At 36.2% G+C, this 22,687-nt stretch overlaps 1 protein-coding gene across 1 annotated transcript; it reads left to right on the forward strand.

Annotated features, from left to right (window-relative positions):
- Positions 1 to 6,992: 6,992 nt before the first annotated feature.
- On the forward strand, positions 6,993 to 22,048 carry LOC132149295 (histone-lysine N-methyltransferase EZH1-like). The gene is made up of 20 exons (XM_059558422.1): positions 6,993 to 7,302; positions 8,477 to 8,627; positions 9,447 to 9,572; positions 11,128 to 11,250; positions 11,696 to 11,813; positions 12,432 to 12,641; positions 13,206 to 13,308; positions 14,752 to 14,915; positions 15,261 to 15,352; positions 15,746 to 15,908; positions 17,186 to 17,367; positions 17,854 to 17,945; positions 18,063 to 18,091; positions 19,250 to 19,375; positions 19,885 to 20,063; positions 20,237 to 20,332; positions 20,442 to 20,523; positions 20,611 to 20,691; positions 20,780 to 20,864; positions 20,969 to 22,048. The coding sequence occupies exons 2-20, from the start codon at positions 8,490 to 8,492 to the stop codon at positions 21,027 to 21,029; spliced, it is 2,250 nt and encodes a 749-aa protein (XP_059414405.1). The 5' UTR covers positions 6,993 to 7,302; positions 8,477 to 8,489; the 3' UTR covers positions 21,030 to 22,048.
- Positions 22,049 to 22,687: the final 639 nt, after the last annotated feature.

Consider the following 22,687-nt stretch of genomic DNA (forward strand, 5'->3'; position numbering starts at 1 on the left):
TCTATTAAAACAACAGGATGTGCTCATTTCCTTCAAGGGGTGGTGGATTCACAAATGGAGAGGCAGTCAAGATAGGGCAGGCTGTATGACATATCCCAATATTGCCTTATTTAGATAGATAGATTATCTATCTATCTATCTATCTATCTATCTATCTATCTATCTATCTATCTATCTATCTATCTATCTATCTATCTATCTATCTATCTGTATGTCTGTCTATTTGTCTGTCGTATTGTTGTATGAAATCTATTGTATTTGCTTCTAAGGATTTTTAAGTATTGCTTTGTTTTTTAATAATTCCAGATTATTCAAATCATTAATAATAACACATTTTATGTCTGCCAAACTTTTCTGGCTCTGACAAACATGTCAACTGATACATATATATACTATAGTGAAGTATGAGCACATAGAAAATCTGTGTTTGTCACTGCACACTTTTGTTTAACAGCACTTTTATTGTATGTTTTTTCTCTAACACTCAATCAATGTGAGTAGGAAAGTCTGAATGGACTGTGACCTTTTTTTTTTTAATCAACAGAGCATGAACCAAATTTTGCTTTTAGTTTGGCTCATTTGTTTATCATGTGTATATATACGATGTGATGTATAATGTTTTGGTAGAAGACCAAATGGCATACACTCAGAACTGAGGAAACAGTTCTGCTATATAACAGTTCTGAGGATGCTTTTCTACATGGTTGTTTACATATATTTCACTTATTAATTCCATTGTTAAATATTTATTATCAATTATGTAAAATCCCAATATAGAGTGCATTCAAAATCCCAAACTTGCATGTTATTCTGCAACAACAACCAAATTAATATACATGTGTAATGTAGAATAATTACATTGTAAATAAGACATTTCTTTAAAATATCACACCAGAACTGACTTCTGTGGTAGGTCTCACAGTGTTTATTATCATAGAGTTGAGTATGCAGGCTCATTCCAAACAGACCGTTTCTTTTCATGTTTCTGGCAGGGATTCTGTTAACCTCATCTGGCCATACAGGGGGTCTTACCCAAGGTGCTTTGAAAAGTGAACTGTGCTGCAGAGAGGAAGGGAGAGATAACGACTGATGACAAATCCACCCCTGAGCATTGGCTCAGAGGAGTGTTTCCCCTCACTATTGACGTACACAGAGCTACACCATTGCCATTGACGCATGTACACTATGACCACCACTGGTGTGCACTCAGTTCAGCTCAGGAGTGATGCAAGAGCAGAAAGTTTCATTCCCTTAGTTTCTGCACACACACACACACACACACACGTTTGTTTTTGTGAAAAGTGGGTACATCCCATAGGCGTAATAGTTTTTATACTGTACAAACTGTATTTTCTATGCCCTTACACCAACCCTACACCTAACCCTAACCCTCACAGGACACTTTGTGCATTTTCACTTTCTCAAAAAAACTAATTCTGTATGATTTATAAGCGTTTTGAAAAATGGGGACATGGGTTATGTCCTCATAAGTCACTCTCTCTTTGTGATACCTTTGTTATACCCATGTCATTAAACACAGTTGTGTCCTAATATGTCACAGAAACAAGAGCACACACTCTCACAGCCACAGTTGTGTAAGTCAACGTCATCTGGCGATTCCCCCTCTCCCACTCAGCTGGGCTTGGTCTGGTGCCTGGTGAAGTTCTGAGGGCCCAAATTACTTCCACATTTGATTCACATTATTAAGGAGAGGCTTGTTTTCCACCCTTAATTGGTTTGCTCTGTTTGTAAAACAGATTAAGTTAGAGGGAAAACACAGGGTTTATTTAGCAGTTTGGTACACCTCAATTTCGCAGAACTGGAGTTCAAAATGGCACAATAAGTACAATTATATATTTTTACAGTATTTTACAATGATAAACAACAGAAAGGCTGATTATAATTAAGATCACATAAAAAAAATCCATAGGAAGACACATGCTGCTCATGTTTGTGAACAGAAAATGTGCTCAGATTGTCGATGAATGAATGCAATGTGGTCTATTCTTTTAAGTCAGTTCTTTTAATGAATCATTCAAAAAGAATCACAGTCTCAGGAGTTAAGTCTGAATCCCTTAGACAAATAATGAATTAACTGAATCCAGCAGTTTGACAACTGAATCTTACTCAGCTTCCATGTCAGTCTCTCTGTTAATAATAATCTGGTCTTAAATTAATTTGGCTTTTGTTTGTTTTTTATTATTTTCTTCTGATAAAAGTTTTAAGTGAGACCTAGCCAACATTTTTAAAAATAGAATTTTTTTTTTTTTTTTTTTTTTACAGGAATCTTTCCATTGTACAAATGGTTATGCATAGTAGAAAAGGCTTCTTAGCTGAAAGTCTTTTTGGGGGGTTGGTGATGCCGTATGATACTTATATGGCATCACGGCGAAAAACCCCTTTTGGAATCTTTAATTTTAAGATTGTAACCTCAGAGCAAAATGACAATCCCTCAGTAACCTACACACCACCTGATACTAATTTTTATTTGACATGCCAAAACCAACATCCAGGGTTTACACTGCACATAATTAAAAACTTTCCACAGATAAGACCTCCCTTTTATGTCTATCTTTCTGCCTGTGTTTGCTTCTATTGTGTGGTCCAAGATAAACACTGGACTGGCCTAAGAAAACCCTGTTAGGATGGGCCCATTACTGGGATAAGGGTGTGAGGAAAAATTGTGTTACCACTCCATCTATCACATACTGGAGTGCTGAGCAATACCCCCTCAACTCTATAGACAGAAGAAGCTGAAACACCTGCACGTAGCCAGTCTTTAACCAAGCCTGCATAATCTCAAACTAACACACACAATGTCAATATGAGAAAACAGAAGACAAAAAATCTGGTGAAATTCAGATACAGTAGACAAAACAGTACCCAACAAAAAATAAAGTTGTTCATTATAATAGTTTACACATGTCAGAACATTTTCCTTGTCGGTTACAGGGATAGTCCACCCAAACATTAAAATTGTATCATCATTTACTCACCCTTATGTCATTCCAAATCTGTGTTTTTTCTTTTTTTCTGCAAATACTAAAGAAGTAATTATGAAGAATGTTGTAACCAAAGTTTAGTTTACCGTTGACTTCCATTGTACAAAAGCACTGAGACATTTTTCATAACATCTTATTTTATGTTCCACGGAATAAAATAAAGTTATATAGATTTGGAGTGATATGAGAGTGGGTAAATAATGAGCCAGTTTTCAGTTTTTGTGACCTTGTCTACATATATACTGTCTTTTTATGTTTAATTAAAAAAAAATCCTTAAGCTATTACTCTTATGAAACCAATAAACCAAATATAAGTTCCATGTTCATGCAACACGACTGAATTTTTTTTTCTTTAAGAACCTACAGTGTCAATGAATACTTTAGGATGGTTATCTAAAAAAATGTAAATTAAAGTCTCTTATGTTGCTCCAAACATGCTTGTGAAGAGACGACATTCACTTTCATTGCATATTTCTTTCAGAACAAGATCTGCCTAATATCTCATTTTATGTGCTTCACGAAAGAAAGAAAGCCCAAAAATTTTGGAGCAACTTGAGTTAGACATTTTACTTTTGGGTAAACCGTCTCTTTAAAAAAAAATTTTTTTAAAAAAGGAAAGAAATAAAAAAATAACTAGGACTGAGGTGTAAATGGTAACATGTCGCCATCTAGTGGATTCATGAATATCAAAACATCTGTCGAAAGCGTGCTATGTGAGATGTATCCTTAAATTATATAACATAATATAACATTATTATTATTGTTGCATTTGTAGTTGCAGCATTATTATACTATGCCTATATATATATATATATATATATATATATATATATATATATATATATATATATATATATATATATATATATATATTTTTTTTTTTTTTTTTTTTAATAGTAGTCGCAATAGCAGTCATTGGAGCTAACTAATAGTAGCAGCCTATTACTGATATAATTGGGGACAGGGAGCGGTAAATGTATAAAACATTTGACTGCTTTTCATAGGCGTCGATTTCGGGGGGGACGGGGGGGACGCGTCCCCCCCAGATTTCGTCATGAGTCATTTTGTACCCACCACTTTTTTTTTTTTTTTTTAAGTAAAAGAACTCGAGGGTTTTTAAACCTCGAGTTCTGCTGCTGCGATGGCTAAACGCTTTTCTGTTCATTAAAACTGCAACAACTGTAACATTGGGATACGTTCTAGGTTGGGGGAGGGGGAGTCATCGTGTCACTGTTATTATTTTCTCTATAGACGGTTTCAACGGCAACAACATAAACAAACGTTACTGCGCATGCGCGCTTTTGCGGACCTAACTTAACTTCCGGTAGACTTCCAAATAGAATCAATAACAACAGCCAAGTCCCTCTAGAGTAGATATTTTTTGATAACAAACAAAATATGTTTGCTGCATGGATCAGGCGGACTTAATGAGAATGCAAATCCATTCTTTGCCAATAGGAGATGTTTTAAAGCATAGACATAAAGCGCGAGAAATAGAGGTTTCCCCAGTAACAGCTGTAAACAAAGTACGCTCACACACGCTGCTTTATCAGGCATATAACATGCAAGTCTTCCTTCAGAAATACAGCGATATAAAAAAACACCTGTGCCTCGTTTTGATATTTAAACATATAAATGTAAGGGATTATTATTATTAAACGTGCAGTACATAACGTTACTCATGTTTATTCAGCGAAGCCTTTTTGAAAATCGATCAGTTTTAAAATTGTGGTGAGTTTCCAAAAATAAATAAATGTATGGGAAACACATCCCGCAGCACAACCACCTGAGCCCTCAGTCTACTCATCGCCTTGACTTTAACCGCGTTTGTAGAAGGCACTGCAGCCAGACCGATATACACAACACAGACCGGAAGTTAACTTAGGTCCAGGCGCGTGCGCCCGATGAAACCGTCTATATGACTATCGCGCTTCTTTTTTTTAAAGAATGTTTTTCAAATGAGTTGACAGTTTGAAATGGACAGTGAACGAGCGGGAACGAGGCTACCTAGTCTTTGTTGGGATTGGCCAGAATTTCTGGCGAATGTATCATAGACGAGCAAGTCATTTAGCCTTCATACAATATCACAAGGTTGCATCCTAGTGCCATGGACTATAACATATCAAAGTGATAACCTGTAGAACAAATGGATGTTGTTGTACACACAGCATGGGTCTGCAGACCATTGACACAAAGGTAAGACGCGATAACTTATGTTTATTAAGATTTTCTGGTATTATAGCTAGGTCTTGTGCATTTGCACACAAGGGATCGGCTGTTTTAATTCTTCTCTTGCAATTAATGTTACGTTAGACTTCCTTAGCCACCAACTTAATTAGCTAGTTACGGTTTGCGTTCATACAGCAAGTGTTGGGGGAGATGATTGTTGAGTAGTCAGTATCTTGTTTAATTATTGCTTGAATCTATTGCTGAATTCTGAAATAGTTGTGATGATGATGATGATGAGGAATGGATCAAGTTTTAGTCAAAATGCCTGATGTAGATTGGATGGATGCATGTTGTTGTGAATTGAGAGCATTCAGATCATGGTGTGATAGTCAATAGTGTTCATGTGCTACACGTATTTTTGCTTTTTCAATCTTGATAAAATTTGTAGTGCTTAAGTTGTGTTGTCTGTTATTTCTTGATAATAACACCGTTGCCATGAAAAACAGAGCGTTGCTGTGGACGCGGCAGGATTCTAATCGTAGAGACGGAACTATTTTCTTTAGCGGAAGCAATACAATTGTATACAATACAATACAATACAAATAAGTGTTTAAATCAATAAACTCTTTTTTAAATCAATATTTTGTGTCAAATTATTGATTTATTTGGTGGGTAGCCATGTAATAAGCGGGATAATGTAGAGCGAGGCCCGATTTTGGGTTAGATTTTTTTCCCCGTTTTCAGTGGTTATAACAAAGCAACATGAAAGAGAAAATTGGTAATCATTGTTTAGGTACATTAAACCACGTCATGGCCATGTCATATTGTCAACATGGTACTTATATGATGATATGAAGCAGATTAGTGGGTCATATATCATATGTCTAATGCTTTGTACGGCTTTCTTCTTCATAAAACAAGTCGGACATCATCACATTTTTGTATACATTTTTATTTATTTACATTAATAAGATACAGGACGTATTTCAAAACATGACCTGCGCGAAAGAGAAAAAAAAATGCATCATTGTACCCACCACTTCTGAAAATGCACTTCTGAATGCGTCTCTGTCCCCACCACATTTCAAACCAAACTGACGCCCATGCTGCTTTTCATACTGCGTTACAATCTCTTGAGCGCGTCCATTCAGCGCGTTCTCGTTGGGTCACGTGTGACGTGCAGAGAAGGGCAGTGGCTTCCGCGTCGCGCGGCGGGCGGACCCCACGCCGCCCTCGCTCGCTCTCCGGAGGAAAACAGCACATGCTAAGCGCTGCGGATCTCAAGGGAGCCGTGCAAAAACAACAAGCATTGGATCCTCAAGCCAGGCCCCTTTGCAAGGAGACTTCGGTTTCTGCATACATTAACATCCACGTGTACATAATACGTCAATACATTTGATTAGGATTCTTGCTAAAGTAATTAAAACTACAAATGGTTTATTTGTAAGCTGTTTCTGTCATCAGCACTTTATATGTATATGTTTTTTTTATAATGGAAATTATAAAGCACGCTACTATGGAACTATTAAATAATAATAAGAATACTAGACGGATAACGTTATTAATCTATTACTAAAATTGTATACGAAGCTTACTAAATATCTGAGGTCATGCACAATATAAAGCACGCTACTATGGAACTATTAAATAATAATAATAATAGTAATAATAATAATAGTAATAATTGCTATTAATCGATTAATCAAATTTTCAACGAAACTTACTAAATGTCAAAGGTCAAGCACATGTTTGCATTCAGGCTATTAAATATTCAGAAAAATGTGTTGCTTTATTATTTTCCTCCTGGGCGCACTCGTAGCCTGTGGTCCAGCAGAGAGAGCTGGAGTATGTTCATAATAAAGACGTCACCCTGTGCTCTGACCGTGCCAACCAAGTGCGCAGCTCTTAACTGTACAACTACAATCTCGACATGCTTACGAACGACCGAGGAGTCCAAACATCCCCTGCGCTCGTCAACAAAAGCATTCTGGCACCGACATCTGCAGTGGGTCGGTAGCCAGAACACCGTTTTTCACTACAGGACGTTTTTGGGCACGCGGACTTCTTTGCTGCGCACTTGGAGCCGAGGCTGATTCGCGAGGATTTAAAGGAAGGAGCAGGGACTCTTAAGGTATTTCAAACTGCGACGGCGATCTCTGTCTCCGTATCGTTATCCAGCATGTGCAAAAGAGACAGAGCATGTTGCACACAACACGTTTAAATCGTCTCGGCGTGTATCGTTTGCTTAGTGTCTCGTGCAAGTATTTTCAACGCGTGGCGTTGTTGAAGCTTCGCGTCCTTCATTATAAACGCTTTCGTTCGTGGCCCGTGTAGCCTCACGCTATTCGTCCCCAAACATCATTTTATATTTCATTTTAGTTCCTCGAAAGTTCGGGAAAACAACACTGAAGGGTTAAGAAATGGTGAAAAGTGTACTACGCACTTATCCGCACCGTGGTGACATGGGCTCGCGAGAGAGACACGCCCACTTCCAATGTGTGCTGGTCAGGAGCGCGTGTTTTTCCGAGCACACAGTGTCACTTGGATGCGGTTTGCACGGTCAGTTTTGCTCTGTGGCAGCTAGCGCGTTCCCTCTTGTCGTTTTCTTTTCCATTAATTGGTTCTGTCGTGTTTCGTTCATCTGAAGCCTAATCTGAATTAAAGCCCTTTAAATGGTGTGTGTGATGCGGAATGATAGTTGTGTTTTGTGAACTGCAGGGGGCAGTGAGTGAGTCCTATATGGAGTCACTACTGAATGATAAAGTTCGAGGCATGCAATTTATAGGTCCCTTGTGTGTATGTGAAAGAATGAGTCACATCTGATGGGAAACCTTATGGAAGGTGCTGTTTATCACATCACAGATAATATGTTTCCCGAGAATGAGTCACATCTGATGGGAACCCTTATGGAAGGTGCTGTTTATCACATTCCAGAGAATATGTTTCCCATAAAGATGAATCTATGGATTTATGAGAATCAATACAGATTATTTTATGCTCCATATTATATTTATATATAATAATTACTATGTGTAATATATTATATTAGATAAAATAATTAAAACATCATGCACACACACACACACACACACACACACATATATATATATATATATATATATATGATTTTTATTTTTACAAATGTAAAAACATCCTGAAATATTTCATTTTATATCATAAGTTTGTTTTGTCAATTTGATAAAATCGTTAAACTTACTGTTTGTTCCAGTGTTGTCTGAATGTGAGCTCAGCTCAGCTGGATGTGCATTTGTTCCATGTATAAGTATTGCTCCCGTTCATTGTAGCCAGGTGAGACTGATGATGGAGGAGGTGTCTAGTCCCCGGTCCTGCACTGCCAAGCCCCCCCGCAGTCTGCTCGAATGGAAGAAGAGAGTCAAGTCTGAGTACATGAGGTTAAGACAGTTGAAACGCTTCCGCAAAGCTGAGGAGGTCAAGGTAGAAGGTCTTTATATATATATATATATATATATATATATATATATATATATATATATATATATATATATATTTATACTGCCATTAAAGTTCGGGGTTGGTAAGATTTTTTTTTTTTAGCAAATAATTTTATTCATTAAGGATGCATTAATCAAAGGTGGCAGTAAATACATTAATAATGTTACAAAATAATTCAATTTCAGATAAATGCTGTTCTTTGAACTTTCTGTTCATCAAAGAATCCAAAAAAAATCAGCTTCCAAATAATAAGAAATCTCAAAATAATAAGAAATGTTTCTTGAGCAGCAAATCATCATATTAGAATGATATCTGAAGGATTCCGCTTTGCATCACAGGAATAAATTACTTTTAAAATAATTAAAAAAAAAAATTTTAAATAAAAAAAACTTAAGATGTAATACTATTTCACAATGCTATTTTACTGTATTTTCCATAAAAAAATGCAGCTGACTTCTTAAAAAAAGAAAAGAAAAAAACAACAACAACAACAACCCTACCCTAGTGTTCCTGTAGCTCAAGTGGTAGAGCATTGTGTTATCAAGGTTGGGGGTTCAATTCCCCGGGAGCACATGATAGGTAAAAATTGATAGCCTGAATGCACTGTAAGTCGCTTTGGATTAATTTAAAGTTTTACCTTACCAACCCTAAACATCTGACTGGTAGTGTATTTCGTTTAGAATTTTGTCATCATTGCCTTCTTTTCCTCGATTTGTTTTCTGTGCCATTTCTAATGGCATGTATCTTAGCTTTCAATTAATATAATTCAACCTTTCTAACTATGAAACTGTGATTTCACAGGCTCTTTTCCAGTCAAATCGCCGCAAGATTGAAGAAAGAACTGAGCTGCTGAATGAGGAATGGTCCAAGCTCCGATTCCAGTCCATTCCCCTGTCCACAACCAGTGGCTCTCTGCCCAGCAAAAAGGCAAGAATGACCCAGCTGGGGGCCTTGACTACCACTACCCAGTGTCAATCATCTTGCTTCTAGATAGCTTTACTGTGAATTGCCCCTGATTATTCAGCACAAGACTGTCCCCCAGATGATTTATGAGCCGAGCCAATACATAGTCAGCTTTGCCTTGCCATTTTCCAAACATAATTTATTCTAACAAAATGCCAGTAATGACTAATGATCAGGTGCCACAGTTCGCCTTCCATTTCCTGCAGAACCTACTTTATCATATCCTACCTGACAAGCGTTTAAATCAATCTAATTATGTTATTAACGGACAGACTGTGGTACAGTTAACTTCTAATTAATTAGTCAGGGCAAGTATTATCAGCAGTCCAGTAAAATGCAGCAAAGTGCCCCCCCCCCCCCCCCCCCCTCACTAAATTGCTCTGTTGCCAAGAATGTATTTGTATGTTTGCCAAGCCAGAACTCAGTGTCTAAAATCCTGTGATATCCACAATAAAAGCAGCCAGCGGACACCGCAGAGCTTAGCTCTCTGTGGAATAAAGAGACTGCTCAACATACCTGCCCAGCTGGATCCTTCATACAACAGCACTGGAAAACAATACCACACTTGATGTTCTTTAGATAAAGCCAAACCAAATACTATGATTAGTGGGTTATGATTTTGGTCACAATTTCCCATTTTGGTCCCATTTCAGTTCTTCTTGATCTAATGATGTTTTTTTCACTGATTTGGTGTGGGGTTAAATTCTTTCATTATTTTTCACCCTTCTGTTGTTCCAGTATGACTTTTTTTCTTTGTGAAACAAAGGAGAGGAGACATATTAAATGCTATTCATTTTTTTTTTTTTGGTACTGAAGCATTTGAACTTCAAAAAGGAAACAAAAGCACAAAAATATCATAAAATGGTCTGTTCAGTTAGTGCATTATGTTTCTTTTGAAGCCATACAAGGTTTGAGTGATTAACAGACAAAATTATAAAATAAGTCATTATTCTCGCCCACATTTCTGTGTTAATTAGAGAAGTTTTGGTGACTGATTTTCAAATCTTTTTAACAAATCATTTGAGCCAGTTCACAAAACTTGACTCTATTTACAACTATCATGTGGCTTCAGGAAATTCAGGATTGGAATACAGTGCATGCATTGTGTGGACTACTTTAATGATGCTTTTGCTTCCTTTCTGAAGCTTGAAAGCCTCAGTTAATATTCAATGTAAAATGCATGGAAAGGAGTGACCAGTTTAATTCTTGACATTTCTCCTTTTTTCCTAGAAGAAAGTAAATCATAATGGTTTGGAACTATTTAAATGATGTCATTTTTTTTTTTTGGTTGAATTTTTCTTTTATACATGAAATGTAATTTTTTATTTAGATTTATATTCAGTAATCTACTGTATGAGTAAATGTATTAAAATACAACTAATGTAAAATTAATATTTTTACATTACATTGGCTAATTAATATATGCAGGACTAAAGCAATTTAACAGTCCTCTAATAGTTCTTAATGACATTTTGACTTGTCCTCTGTTTTCCTTTTTCCCTTTCTTGTCCAATCACAGTTGTGCATGGTAGAGTCTGGCTTTCCATCTTTTCGGAACCAGGCAGTTGCCATGCGTCCCTTGACAACTGTTGCTGGGATACCATTCATGTACTCCTGGTCCCCTTTGCAGCAGAACTTCATGGTACTGGATGTGGAAAATAAGTGCACACACACATAAAATCCACTCAATCATAATCATCATTAGAAGCCTGTGTCTGCAGAAAAATAAGGAGAGAGAGAGAGAGAGAGAGATGAAAATAGAAGAAAAGATTCCTTTTATGTCACTGGTCATTTTAAAAGTAGGTCACCCTGCAGCAACGCATTCACATGTTCTGACAGCTGTAAGCGTTTTTTTTTTAAATCATCTCTCAGGTAGAGGAGGATGTGCATCTTTAAACGCCTACACTCAATTCCAGGCACAAATATAGGCATAACAAAAACTCCCACCCACAACACACATTTACAATATCAGTGTGCATTTATCTCTCATTAGAAGAACCTCACTGATCCTTGAATACATATGGAACATGTCTTTATATTAATCAATAAAATAGCAAATAAATGTCTTTCCTCCTTTTTCTTTTGAGGTGGAAGATGAGACATTTCTGCATAATATCCCCTACATGGGAGATGAGGTGTTGGAACAGGATGAAGCTTTCCTGGAAGAGCTTATTGACAATTATGACGGGGTGCATGGAGACAGAGGTGAGCATCACAATATGTATTTATACACATGACCAGAGGTGTCGCTAGACCTGAGCTGAAGCTCTTCTGGAAAGCCCTTTAAAATTTCTAAATCATTTTGTAAGTTTCTTATGTTAAAGCATGGATTTTTTAATGAACAATACAATAAAATAGTAATATTGTGAAGTAACTGTTTTTTATTTGCATATATTTTAAAAAGGTAAATTATTCCTATGATGGCAAAGCTGAATTTTCAGCATCATTACTCCAGTCTTCAGTGTCCCATGATCCTTCAGAAGTCTAAGTCTAATATGCTGATTTGCTGCTTAAGAAACATTTATTCTTATTATAAATCATAAAAACAGTTGTGCTGCTTAATATTTTTGAGGAAACTGATTTTTTTTTTCAAGATTCTGTAACAGAATTTACAGAAAACAGAAAACTGAATTTATTTGAAACATGTCTTTAATGTCATTTTTGGTCACTTTAATGCATCCTTGCTGGTTGAAAGTATACATTTCTTATAGTACTGACCCCAAACTTTTAAACCATAGTATACATGCTAATCAGCATTTTACATGCATGTGAATGATAGACAGACAGTGTGGTGTATGTAAGTATCTTGTACCCTGATAACAGAAGGAGGCTTCATAAATGATGAGATCTTTAAAGAGCTGGTGGAGGCACTGAGCCAATACTCAGACCCAGAGGAAGAGGAGGAGGAAGAGCCCTCAGAGAGAACAGAGAAAGAGGAGGAGGAGGAGAAAGGGATACAGAAAACTACAGCTGAAGGACCAGAAGAGTCAAAAGTGGGCTTCTTCAAGAGGAAGAGGAGGAGCACTGCTGAAGGTGAGTTGGATTTGAACAGAAGCAAAATAATGGAATAATTATCGCAATAAAATTACATGTAAAAATATATTATACATTCAAAAATCATTAAGTAGATTATTAAATTTTATTAACTGAAAAAAAAAGAAATGTTTACTGACCAAACATTTATTTCATTTTATTTAATATGTATTTATTTTTGTATTAAATTTATATATGAAATATTTAATTAAATAAAAAGTTTATCACCATATGTTGTGTCATAGAATTAGGGCTTTTAATAGGAAATTGATGGTGTCACTGGTTGTTGAACAACAAATAGACCAGAGCTCTCATGTGTTACCCATCAGATCAGCCTCTGTGTCTATGTGCCGTTGTTTGTTCTGAGTGTCACCTCTATTCTCAGAAAGTGCTGGACAAACCTGTTTGTTCATTCAGTTTGTTTTAGGACCGTATCGAGTTATGGTACACGCTGACCCCTACACATGCGCATATACAGTACATAAGCCCATGCACTATTCTACTTTTGGTTTAAAAGTCAAATTCAGGAAAATTCTGATTTTAGTCTTGCTTTTCCCTTGCTAGGAAGAGAGCTCTCCACCAATAAGAAGATTCCTCACGACAAGATTTTCACAGCTATCGCATCCATGTTTCCTTACAAAGGCACCATGGAGGAGCTGAAGGACAAGTAGGCCACCCTGTTAATTTTTTTTTTTACCTTAATTTTTTGCAATGAATGGGATCAGCTGACATTGTCCAGACATGTTTCCTTACAAAGGCACCATGGAGGAGCTGAAGGACAAGTAGGCCACCCTGTTAATTTTTTTTTTTACCTTAATTTTTTACAATGAATGGGATCAGCTGACATTGTCCAGATTCAAACTAGATTCTCCCAAATGCACACCATTTAGATTGTGTACACTAGTAGCTAGGCTGATCCAACACCATCTGTCCATATCTGGTACTCTTAAAAGCGAAACTTAAGTATATATAAATGTGAAGTGTGTATTTTAAAAACAGCTATTTTCAAACAGTTTTTCTGAACACTCCCCTCCCTTGCTTTAGTCATTTCCAGTTTAGTCCAGTTGCATCAATTTAAGAGTTGCACACTTTACATGATGCCGTCCCAAACAAAAGCTTTTATTCACCATAATGGCAAACCTAGCATGCATGCACATTCTTCACATGACTAGGATAGACTATGTCATGCCACCTTAAAACTGTGGTAAATGAAGGATCATGGGAAGTTCCTCGGGCTCTGCTGTCAGCTGGCTGTGCAGCCCCCGCAGCAGCAGTGGAAACAAAAACCCGTCACAGTCTGCGTTATCATCCAACTGTTTATGCTTTCATGTCATTATTGTTCATTCCACCAGCTGTGCTCATTTTATTTCTTTCCGCTGGCTGGGGGAAATCTGTGAGAGTCATATTTAATGGCCTGTTGTGTGTGTAAAACAAATTCAGCACTTTAAAGAGTAGGTTCATCCAAAACAGAACATTATGTCATCATTTTGTTAAGTCCAAACTTGTATGACTTACTTTCTTTGTTTCTTTTCCCTAACCCTACGACCAAAAATTGTGCAGAAATAATACTTAAAAGCTGTTAATATGGGTTTGGAACATCATGAGGATGAATAAATAATGGCAAAATTGAACTGTTTGGGGTCAGATTTTTTTTTGAAAGATATTAATCATTTTATCCAGCAAGGACTCATTAAATTGATCAACAGTGATAGTAAACAGAGAATGTTACAAGAGATTTCTTTCCTCAAGAAGTTAAATAGTTTCTTTTTTTAAACATTGATAATAATGAGAAATGTTTCTTGAGCAGCAAATCAGCATAGTAGAATGATTTCTGAAGGATCATCTGACACTGAAGACTGCTGAAAATTCAGCTTTGTAATTACAGAAATAAATTACATTTTACAATTATATTAAATTAGAAAACAGTTATTTAAAATTGTAATGATATTTCACAATATTACAGTCTTTACTGTATTTTTGACTAAATAAATCCAGCCTTGGTGAGCATAAGAGACTTGTTTCAACCCCAAACTTTTTACTGTAGTTTGAATTAAGTTTGTTTTGCTATTACAAATAATAATGTAGCTGTATTTTTCTCTCTCTCTTGCAGGTATAAGGATCTCCTGGAGCCACCCAGCCCTGTGAAGTTACCTCCTCTCTGCACGCCCAACATGGACGGCCCCTTTGCCAAATCTGTTCAGCGAGAGCAAAGTCTACACTCATTTCACACACTTTTCTGTCGCCGCTGCTTTAAATACGACTGCTTCTTGCACCGTAAGATATTATAATGTCCTTCTCTAGTCTTCTGCCTTTTTGTGTTTATGTAAATGAAGAGAGTGATTCTGCAATCTTTCCTTTAGTGCATGCTCCTGAATTCTGTACAATGCAATACTTTTCAGTTATGATACCATATTGTACAATCTTCATCAGTAGATCAAGCCCTGTTTAAACCTGGCAGTAAAGTTAGTCTGAAATTATCTACTGGCAGGTGGTCAGCTGTGTATTATGTTATATTTAGTGTATTTATAATTATGCTATTTTTAGCACTGAACAGGGATCACTTGTTATTGAATCATCCAGAATGGATGTAAATAAAAAGTAAATGTTGTTTGTGCTCAGCTTTCCATGCATCTCCTAATGTATATAAGAGGAAGAATAAAGAGATCCGAATGGAGATGGAGCCCTGTGGACTGGACTGCTTTCTGCTGCAGGTACAGCTATTTAAGTACATAACAATTTCATAAATGTTTCTATGGTCGCACTTTATTTTAAGGTCCAATACTTGCTATTAACAAACCATTAACAACGATTTTTTCCTTGATAAACTCCTAATTTGCTGCTTATTAATAGTTAGTATGGTAGTTGTTAAGTTTAGGTATTGGGTATGATTAGGGATGTAGAATATGGTCATGTAGAATAAAAGTTTTATAAGTACCAATAAACAGCCAATATGTTAATAACAGGCATGCTAATAAGCAACTAGTTAGTAGTGAGAATTGGTCCCTATGCTAAAGTGTTACTATTTCTACTTTAGTGCAACTGTATAATTACATTAATTTAGAATTGAGTATTTATATTTCTCTTGATTCATTCTTTGTTCACAGAAAGGGGCAAAAGAGTTTGCTGATCAAAACATGCAGAGGTCTCAAAGGCCCCGTCGTCGACAGCGAAAGCCCCGCCCCTCAAGTTCATGTGGCCCCACCCCCTCAGGCTCCGGCGAAGAGGGGAAAGAAGGAGACAGTGACCATGAGACCACCAGCTCTTCAGGTACACCACACCTTAATGTGCAGCAAATAAAGAGTTAACAGTTTATCCAGACCAAAATATCAGCGATGACACACACACAGCCAAACTTTCCCTTGCCAAAAAGAACTCTTGTCCCATGGTGAGTTGTTTGTCTGAATTGCAATAGAGACATCACTGAAGATGTTTGTAGAAACACAGGAACATTTTTAGTGGTGCTTGCTAAGAAAATAATAATTATTTTCACCTGTCGGATGATAAAACAGGAAAAACAATTCTACAGCCTTATATTTAAGGAAGGGATCCAAGCCTTATCAAGAGAGTATAATAGAGATTTTGGAGGAAGGCTAAAATCATCACATTCTAGCAACCACCAAAACACCCTTGTAACCAGTGTTGGGGGTAACAAGTAACGCGAGTTACGTAATCAGGTAACTAGGAAAGTAACACAGTACTTTTTCATTTACAAGAACATATCTGAGTTACTTTTTCAACTAAGTAACGTCAGTTACTTTTTTCCCATTTATGTATTTATTTGACGGCTCTTCTGTCCCCATGATAGAATTCAGGAGTAAGATATCACTGTAGTTTTAGAATAAATGTGAACAAGCATTAATTAATGAGAAAAAAAACAGATTCAGTATTCCTCAAAAAGAATAAAAGCAGTAAAATGCAATTTAGAATGTGATGCACACCTGCAATAATTAAATGTTAAATAACACAAATATCCTTTATGTATTTAATCCCACTTTATTAACCGATGTCTTTGCTGCTGACCTACACTGATCCAATTCAACCATACTAATAAGCAAAAATGACTCTAGATAAAGATTTGTGCTTCTTTTCTTATTGCTGAAGTTTTATTGTTGAACTTTCTTCTTTTGTGTTCTGTTGTACAGACGTGAATTTACTTTCTCTTCAGTCTGTAATGCATTACTTTTAAAAGTAACTTTCCCCAACACTGCTTGTAACCACATAGCATGTATCAACAATAACTCCGAATGCCTTCCGACCTCATTGCAAACTCGTACACAATGTATCAGTACCATTACAGGTACACAATCTGATCATCAGCTGAACACGATAAATGTCTTTACTAAATGCATCCTTGCTGAATAAAAGTATTAATTTCTTAAAAAACTGACCCTAAAGTTTTAACATTAGGGTATTTAGACAAAATAGTATGGACTTTAAATTTAATAAGTTAATGTCAAATATCAGCTCATCAGTACTGATTTAATATAGTAAAGAGTGTTGGGATGAAAACCTGACATTTAGCTGTGTTCATGTTTGTGTGTCAGAGGGTAACTCTCGGTGTCCCAGTCCCGCCAAAATGAGACCAGGGGAGGAAGGAGCGGAGGAATCTGATTCGCCTTCTCAGTGGAGCGGAGCAGAGGAGTCTCTGTTCAGAGTCCTGCACGGCACATATTACAACAACTTCTGCTCTATTGCACGACTCATTGGTACCAAAACATGTAGAGAGGTACGCACGCAAATGACAATGAACAACTTATAAATGCTCAACTTTTGCTTATTTGTATTTTTGGTAACTCTTTGGTAAAGGAGATTATTAATGCAGATCTAAAGTGAATTAAAATGTGAAGAAAGTTCTACAGTATTTACTCAAAAGCAGAGGCAACAAAATGTGTGTATTCATATGTACAACTGTGTGCATATGTGCCTGTGGGTTTTTTCCCAGAAAGACTATGGTTTGCATAACTGGAAATGTGATTACCTCAAATCATGTGTTTTCTTTTATTTAGGAAATGGTCCAAATCTTTTTCTAGAGGAGTGTTGTTTTGATCGTGTGTTTGTGTGTGTGAGAGCTCATATGGCAAAGATCAACATGATAATAACAAAGTTCTGACTCAAACCAATTAAGTGTTCATGGGATTGTGATGCAGTTTGTGTGTGAGTGTAACGTGTTGCAATGCTTTGCTTCATGTGCTTATGTATGTATTTGTGTCAGGTGTACGAGTTTGCAGTGAAAGAGGTGCTGATTCACCGCGTTCCGCTGGAGGATGGTGGAATCTCACCTCAGAAGAAAAAACGAAAGCACAGGCAAGATGTTAACACATCCTTATCTGCCAGTTAGATTCAGGCTGTAATAAGCTGGATGTTACACAGGCAGCAAAATACTAACATTAGAGCTCAATTATGTTTCTGTTTGTTTGATAGATTATGGGCAAAGATACAGCTGAAGAAAGGTAAGACTCTCAATTTCAATAGCAGACTTGTGATAAAGTCCAGGTCCGGGAATGGGCAAACAGAAGGAAAATCCATTATGTTTATAGTTAGGGAGATTATTCTGGCTGGGTATTAGTAGTCAGACAAATAATTGCAGTTGTTAAATTAATGATCAGTTTAAAGGGGACCTATCATGCCCATTTTCACAAGATGTACAATAAGTCTTTGATGTCGCCAGAGTGTGTATGTGAAGTTTTAACTCAAAATACCTTACAGATTATTTTTTATAGCTTCTTAAAATTGCCACTTTTAGGGTATGAGCCAAAACGCGCCACTTTCATGTCTTTCCCTTTAAATGCAAATGAGCTGGTGCTCCAGGGATGAGGGCGGAACTTCAAGAGCTCAAGCTCCAGCAAAACTAGCATTTGCAAATAAACACTTAATACACAACTTGCATACACTGCTTATTATTTATGGGGATTAAAAAAAGGAGTGGGTGGATTTTTATTATTATAAGGGTGGTTGTGTACACACACTGCCAACACACATTTATGTCCAAACAACATGTGAAAGAGAATTTTGCCTAATAGGTCCGCTTTAATGATTTGTTTATGTGCTTATTACGTACCTTTAGAAATCATTTGTTCACTTTCAACACAGAAACAAATTTTTTACTTTGTAAACAAATATTGAACAGTATAGAATGACAAGAATATAATCAAAAAGTTTCAGCTCTTAATGTAATATTTAAATTATTTTGAAGTATTTAAAAATGCTGTCAGAATTTGAAAAAAAAAATAGCAAAAGGCCTATTTATCGTCAAAATAATTATGATCAGTCTAATTCAGTTCTAAAATATTTAATTTCTATTAAATATAATTATTAAATTTTTAAATAGCAGTAACACTTTACAATAAGGTTAATTTTTAACAGTTTATGCATTAGGACTAATTTATTAATCTACACTATATGTTGATATTAGGTTATTGGTGTTTGTTCATAATAAATGTTGATCAAACCTTAATTTAAAATGTTAACATAATTGCTCTTTATGAGTGCAGTTTCCAAAAAGTTCTACAAAATAATATTTATGTAGTAATCACAAATGGCTGGAACCATACTGGAAAGTCTTTGTTCAGAATGAATAGATTTTATTTCCCTTCCTATTTGTCTTACAGACAACTCATCCAATCAAGTGTACAATTATCACCCGTGTGACCACCCTGAGCACCCGTGTGATAGCTCCTGCTCGTGTGTGATGACACAAAACTTTTGTGAGAAGTTCTGCCAGTGCAATCGGGAGTGTGAGTTCAACACAAATACAAACACATGAAATACATTCAAATTCAAGTATACCGTATTACACTGTTCTAAAATAAATGGGGGGGTGGCTGAACATTTAAAAATAAGAACATTTAAAAATAAGTAAAATAAACCTTTTTTACATTTAATAAGAATTTGAAGAAAAGCTATTGGAGTTCTTACTGTATGCACTATGAAGTTTTTGCTTTCTCTCTCCCTTTATCTAATCTTACTCTACAAAATATTTTATTGTGTAGATATATATTATGTCTATAGAATTACATATTTCTGGCCAATGCTCAGTTATTGCTCCTGTTTCCATATCTTTACACCACTAGGGGGCACCAACAAAACAGGATAACTAGTGGTGCAGTGAAGAAATTACACACTTTAACAAATCATTGTACCATTTTGACTTTTATGTGACTTTGAATATCCGTTTACTCTATTCATAAGAAAACCTCAAATATTCACAGGTCGCTTTAAGTTCTTCTCTGGGTTTTCGTTCTAGGTCAGAATCGGTTTCCTGGCTGTCGTTGCAAGACTCAGTGTAACACCAAGCAGTGTCCGTGTTACCTGGCGGTGCGGGAGTGTGACCCTGACCTCTGCATGACCTGTGGGGCCGCAGACCACTGGGACAGCAAACAGGTCACCTGTAAGAACTGCAGCATTCAGAGAGGACTCAAGAAGGTATGAAGTTCATGTGCCACTGTAAAAGATAAATCTATCTATCTGTCTATCATTCTGTATCTGTCTATCTAGTATTTATCCAATATTGTATGCCAACATGCTGATAATCAAAGGGAAATAATAGATACAGAAGATGCTTTGGTGATATAAATGTTGTTTAACCTGTTTGCCAGCATCTGCTCCTGGCCCCATCTGATGTTGCAGGGTGGGGTACATTTATCAAAGAGCCAGTCCAGAAGAATGAGTTCATCTCTGAGTACTGTGGAGAGGTGCGTGGAAAATCACACACACCCCTAATGAAGAGCATTAGATGTAATGTTTCTGAAAGTTGTATTCTTAGTGAACTGATTGAGGCATTGTGTGTGTGTGTGTGTGTAGCTTATTTCCCAGGATGAAGCAGACAGGAGGGGCAGAATCTATGACAAGTACATGTCCAGTTTTCTGTTCAACTTGAACAATGGTATTGGCATCACTCATGTTGTTATGTTATTGTTGTCTTTTAGTTGTCAATTTGGTGTTTTAAAAATAGTGTTTTATTTCATTCCAGACTTTGTAGTGGATGCCACTCGAAAAGGGAATAAAATACGATTTGCCAACCACTCTGTCAACCCCAATTGTTATGCAAAAGGTACTTTATTTCATAACATAAATATCAAAGTACAGACTTTGAGTTGAAGCTATTAAGCACGTCGGTTTGGTGTTGGTTGTTATTACAGTTGTCATGGTTAATGGTGATCACCGCATTGGAATCTTTGCTAAGCGAGCCATACAGCAAGGAGAAGAGCTCTTTTTTGACTACAGGTATGTTTAGTTTGTTTCATCAATACTGTTACATCACAAATACACACACACAAATGCGGTTTCATTTCATTTTGTGATCTAATAAGATTTTCCCTGCTTCTTAGGTACAGTCAAGCTGATGCATTGAAGTATGTGGGTATTGAGAGGGAAATCTACATTGTGTAAACATGCTTTTTTTGAGTCCATATTTACCTGATAAATTTTTTTGCCTACCCACAATGCTTTGCACTTCACTGACATCACAGATTGATTTGATGATGCCATCAGACGGTGATGTCACTACCTTAACCTGTGGTTTAAATTAATTGTCTGAACAAGCGTTTTTGTTTACATTTTTGTGATAATGTTTATGATGACCTAAAGAAACCAAAAGGTGTTTTCAGATTTACAAATCCACTTTTGCACTATATGACCAATAATACAGAATATTGATAGACGGCACCATTTTGTTTTGTGTTATGGAAGGAAAAATTATTATTATTTTTTTTTAATCCCATGTGTCCGTTCATAAGGCTCTGTGAAATAGCTATAACATCTATATGCTCAATATATACTGTAAACTGAATGCATCACACTTAGCCATTGTTGTTGTTTCTGGTCAAAATATTCTGTCGTGCAAAACATGAAGCAAAATATCATAGTTACATTTGCACTTATAGTCAGTCAGGTCAGTATTTTCTCTCTTTAATACAAACTTCAGTAAACACGTCTGCAACCTGGTGTCATTTGATGTTAGCCTGTTACCGTAATGTGCACCCCTATTCTATCTATCTATCTATCTATCTATCTATCTATCTATCTATCTATCTATCTATCTATCTATCTATCTATCTATCTATCTATCTCCCTCTCTCTCTTCATCAGCTGTAAACTGCTTGCTGTATTGCACAAAGCTGGCTCATGTTGTCAGAGATTAGCATTCTAGCTAACATAGCACTAAGGCAGTTAATCTTCATCTCTGCTTAAACTGTATGAGGTCAAATATTGTTAATGTTCTGTAGAAATAAACAAAAGTAACCATATAAACCGACAGACTGAATGTGAACTGTGAGCTAAAGAGTGACGTGAAGGATATTGTTCAGCAGGCTTTTCTAAGAGTGTACAAATTAGGCCTAACGAGAGTTAGGGTTTGGTCTCGACTGTCATATGTTACATTTTGTGTAAAATAAAGAGCTAAATCAATATAACCATATTTGTTTAACATGCCCTAGAATTTTAATTGCATTTCACATGTCCACTCAATGCAAATATGGGCAATAATTTTAAGAGGCTGAGAAAATAGTTCCAAGTGTCTTGTAAAATCCTTTAGTTACAACTTTATCTGAAATATTATATTTATCCCAAAACACTAAATCCCGTGACAAGAGCTTTATGAAAAAGACAAGTGTAATTGAATTTACAGATTCATTTATAAGCAGGTATATCTGTTGAATTGAATTTTGCCAAATGACAAAAACTTGATATGAACCAATCTGCAGTCAATCATAGAAAGAGTCCTCAGAGCTTGTCTTTCCTTCAGGCTTTTATTAAAATGTAATTTGGGATTTGTGTTAATTCTACACAGTCATGGTCATTTATAATGAGGATTGACACAAACAAAACCAGTGCTAAAGTATTAAGAAATCTCAAAATGAACACTTGACCACAAAGCTGAAATGACCTGTTTGCAAGAGGATACAATTATAAGGTTTTGTCTGATTCCATTAAACTAATTCATCTTTAACTTTAGGCATTTTCATGGGAGTTACTTTGGCAAATGCTTAGCATTTACATTTGCAACCTCAAAGTTAGGATTTATAGTCTTAGTTAGCAGGACTTCTGGA

The sequence above is a fragment of the Carassius carassius genome, chromosome 9, assembly GCF_963082965.1.
Source record: "Carassius carassius chromosome 9, fCarCar2.1, whole genome shotgun sequence".
Classification (NCBI taxonomy): domain Eukaryota; kingdom Metazoa; phylum Chordata; class Actinopteri; order Cypriniformes; family Cyprinidae; genus Carassius; species Carassius carassius.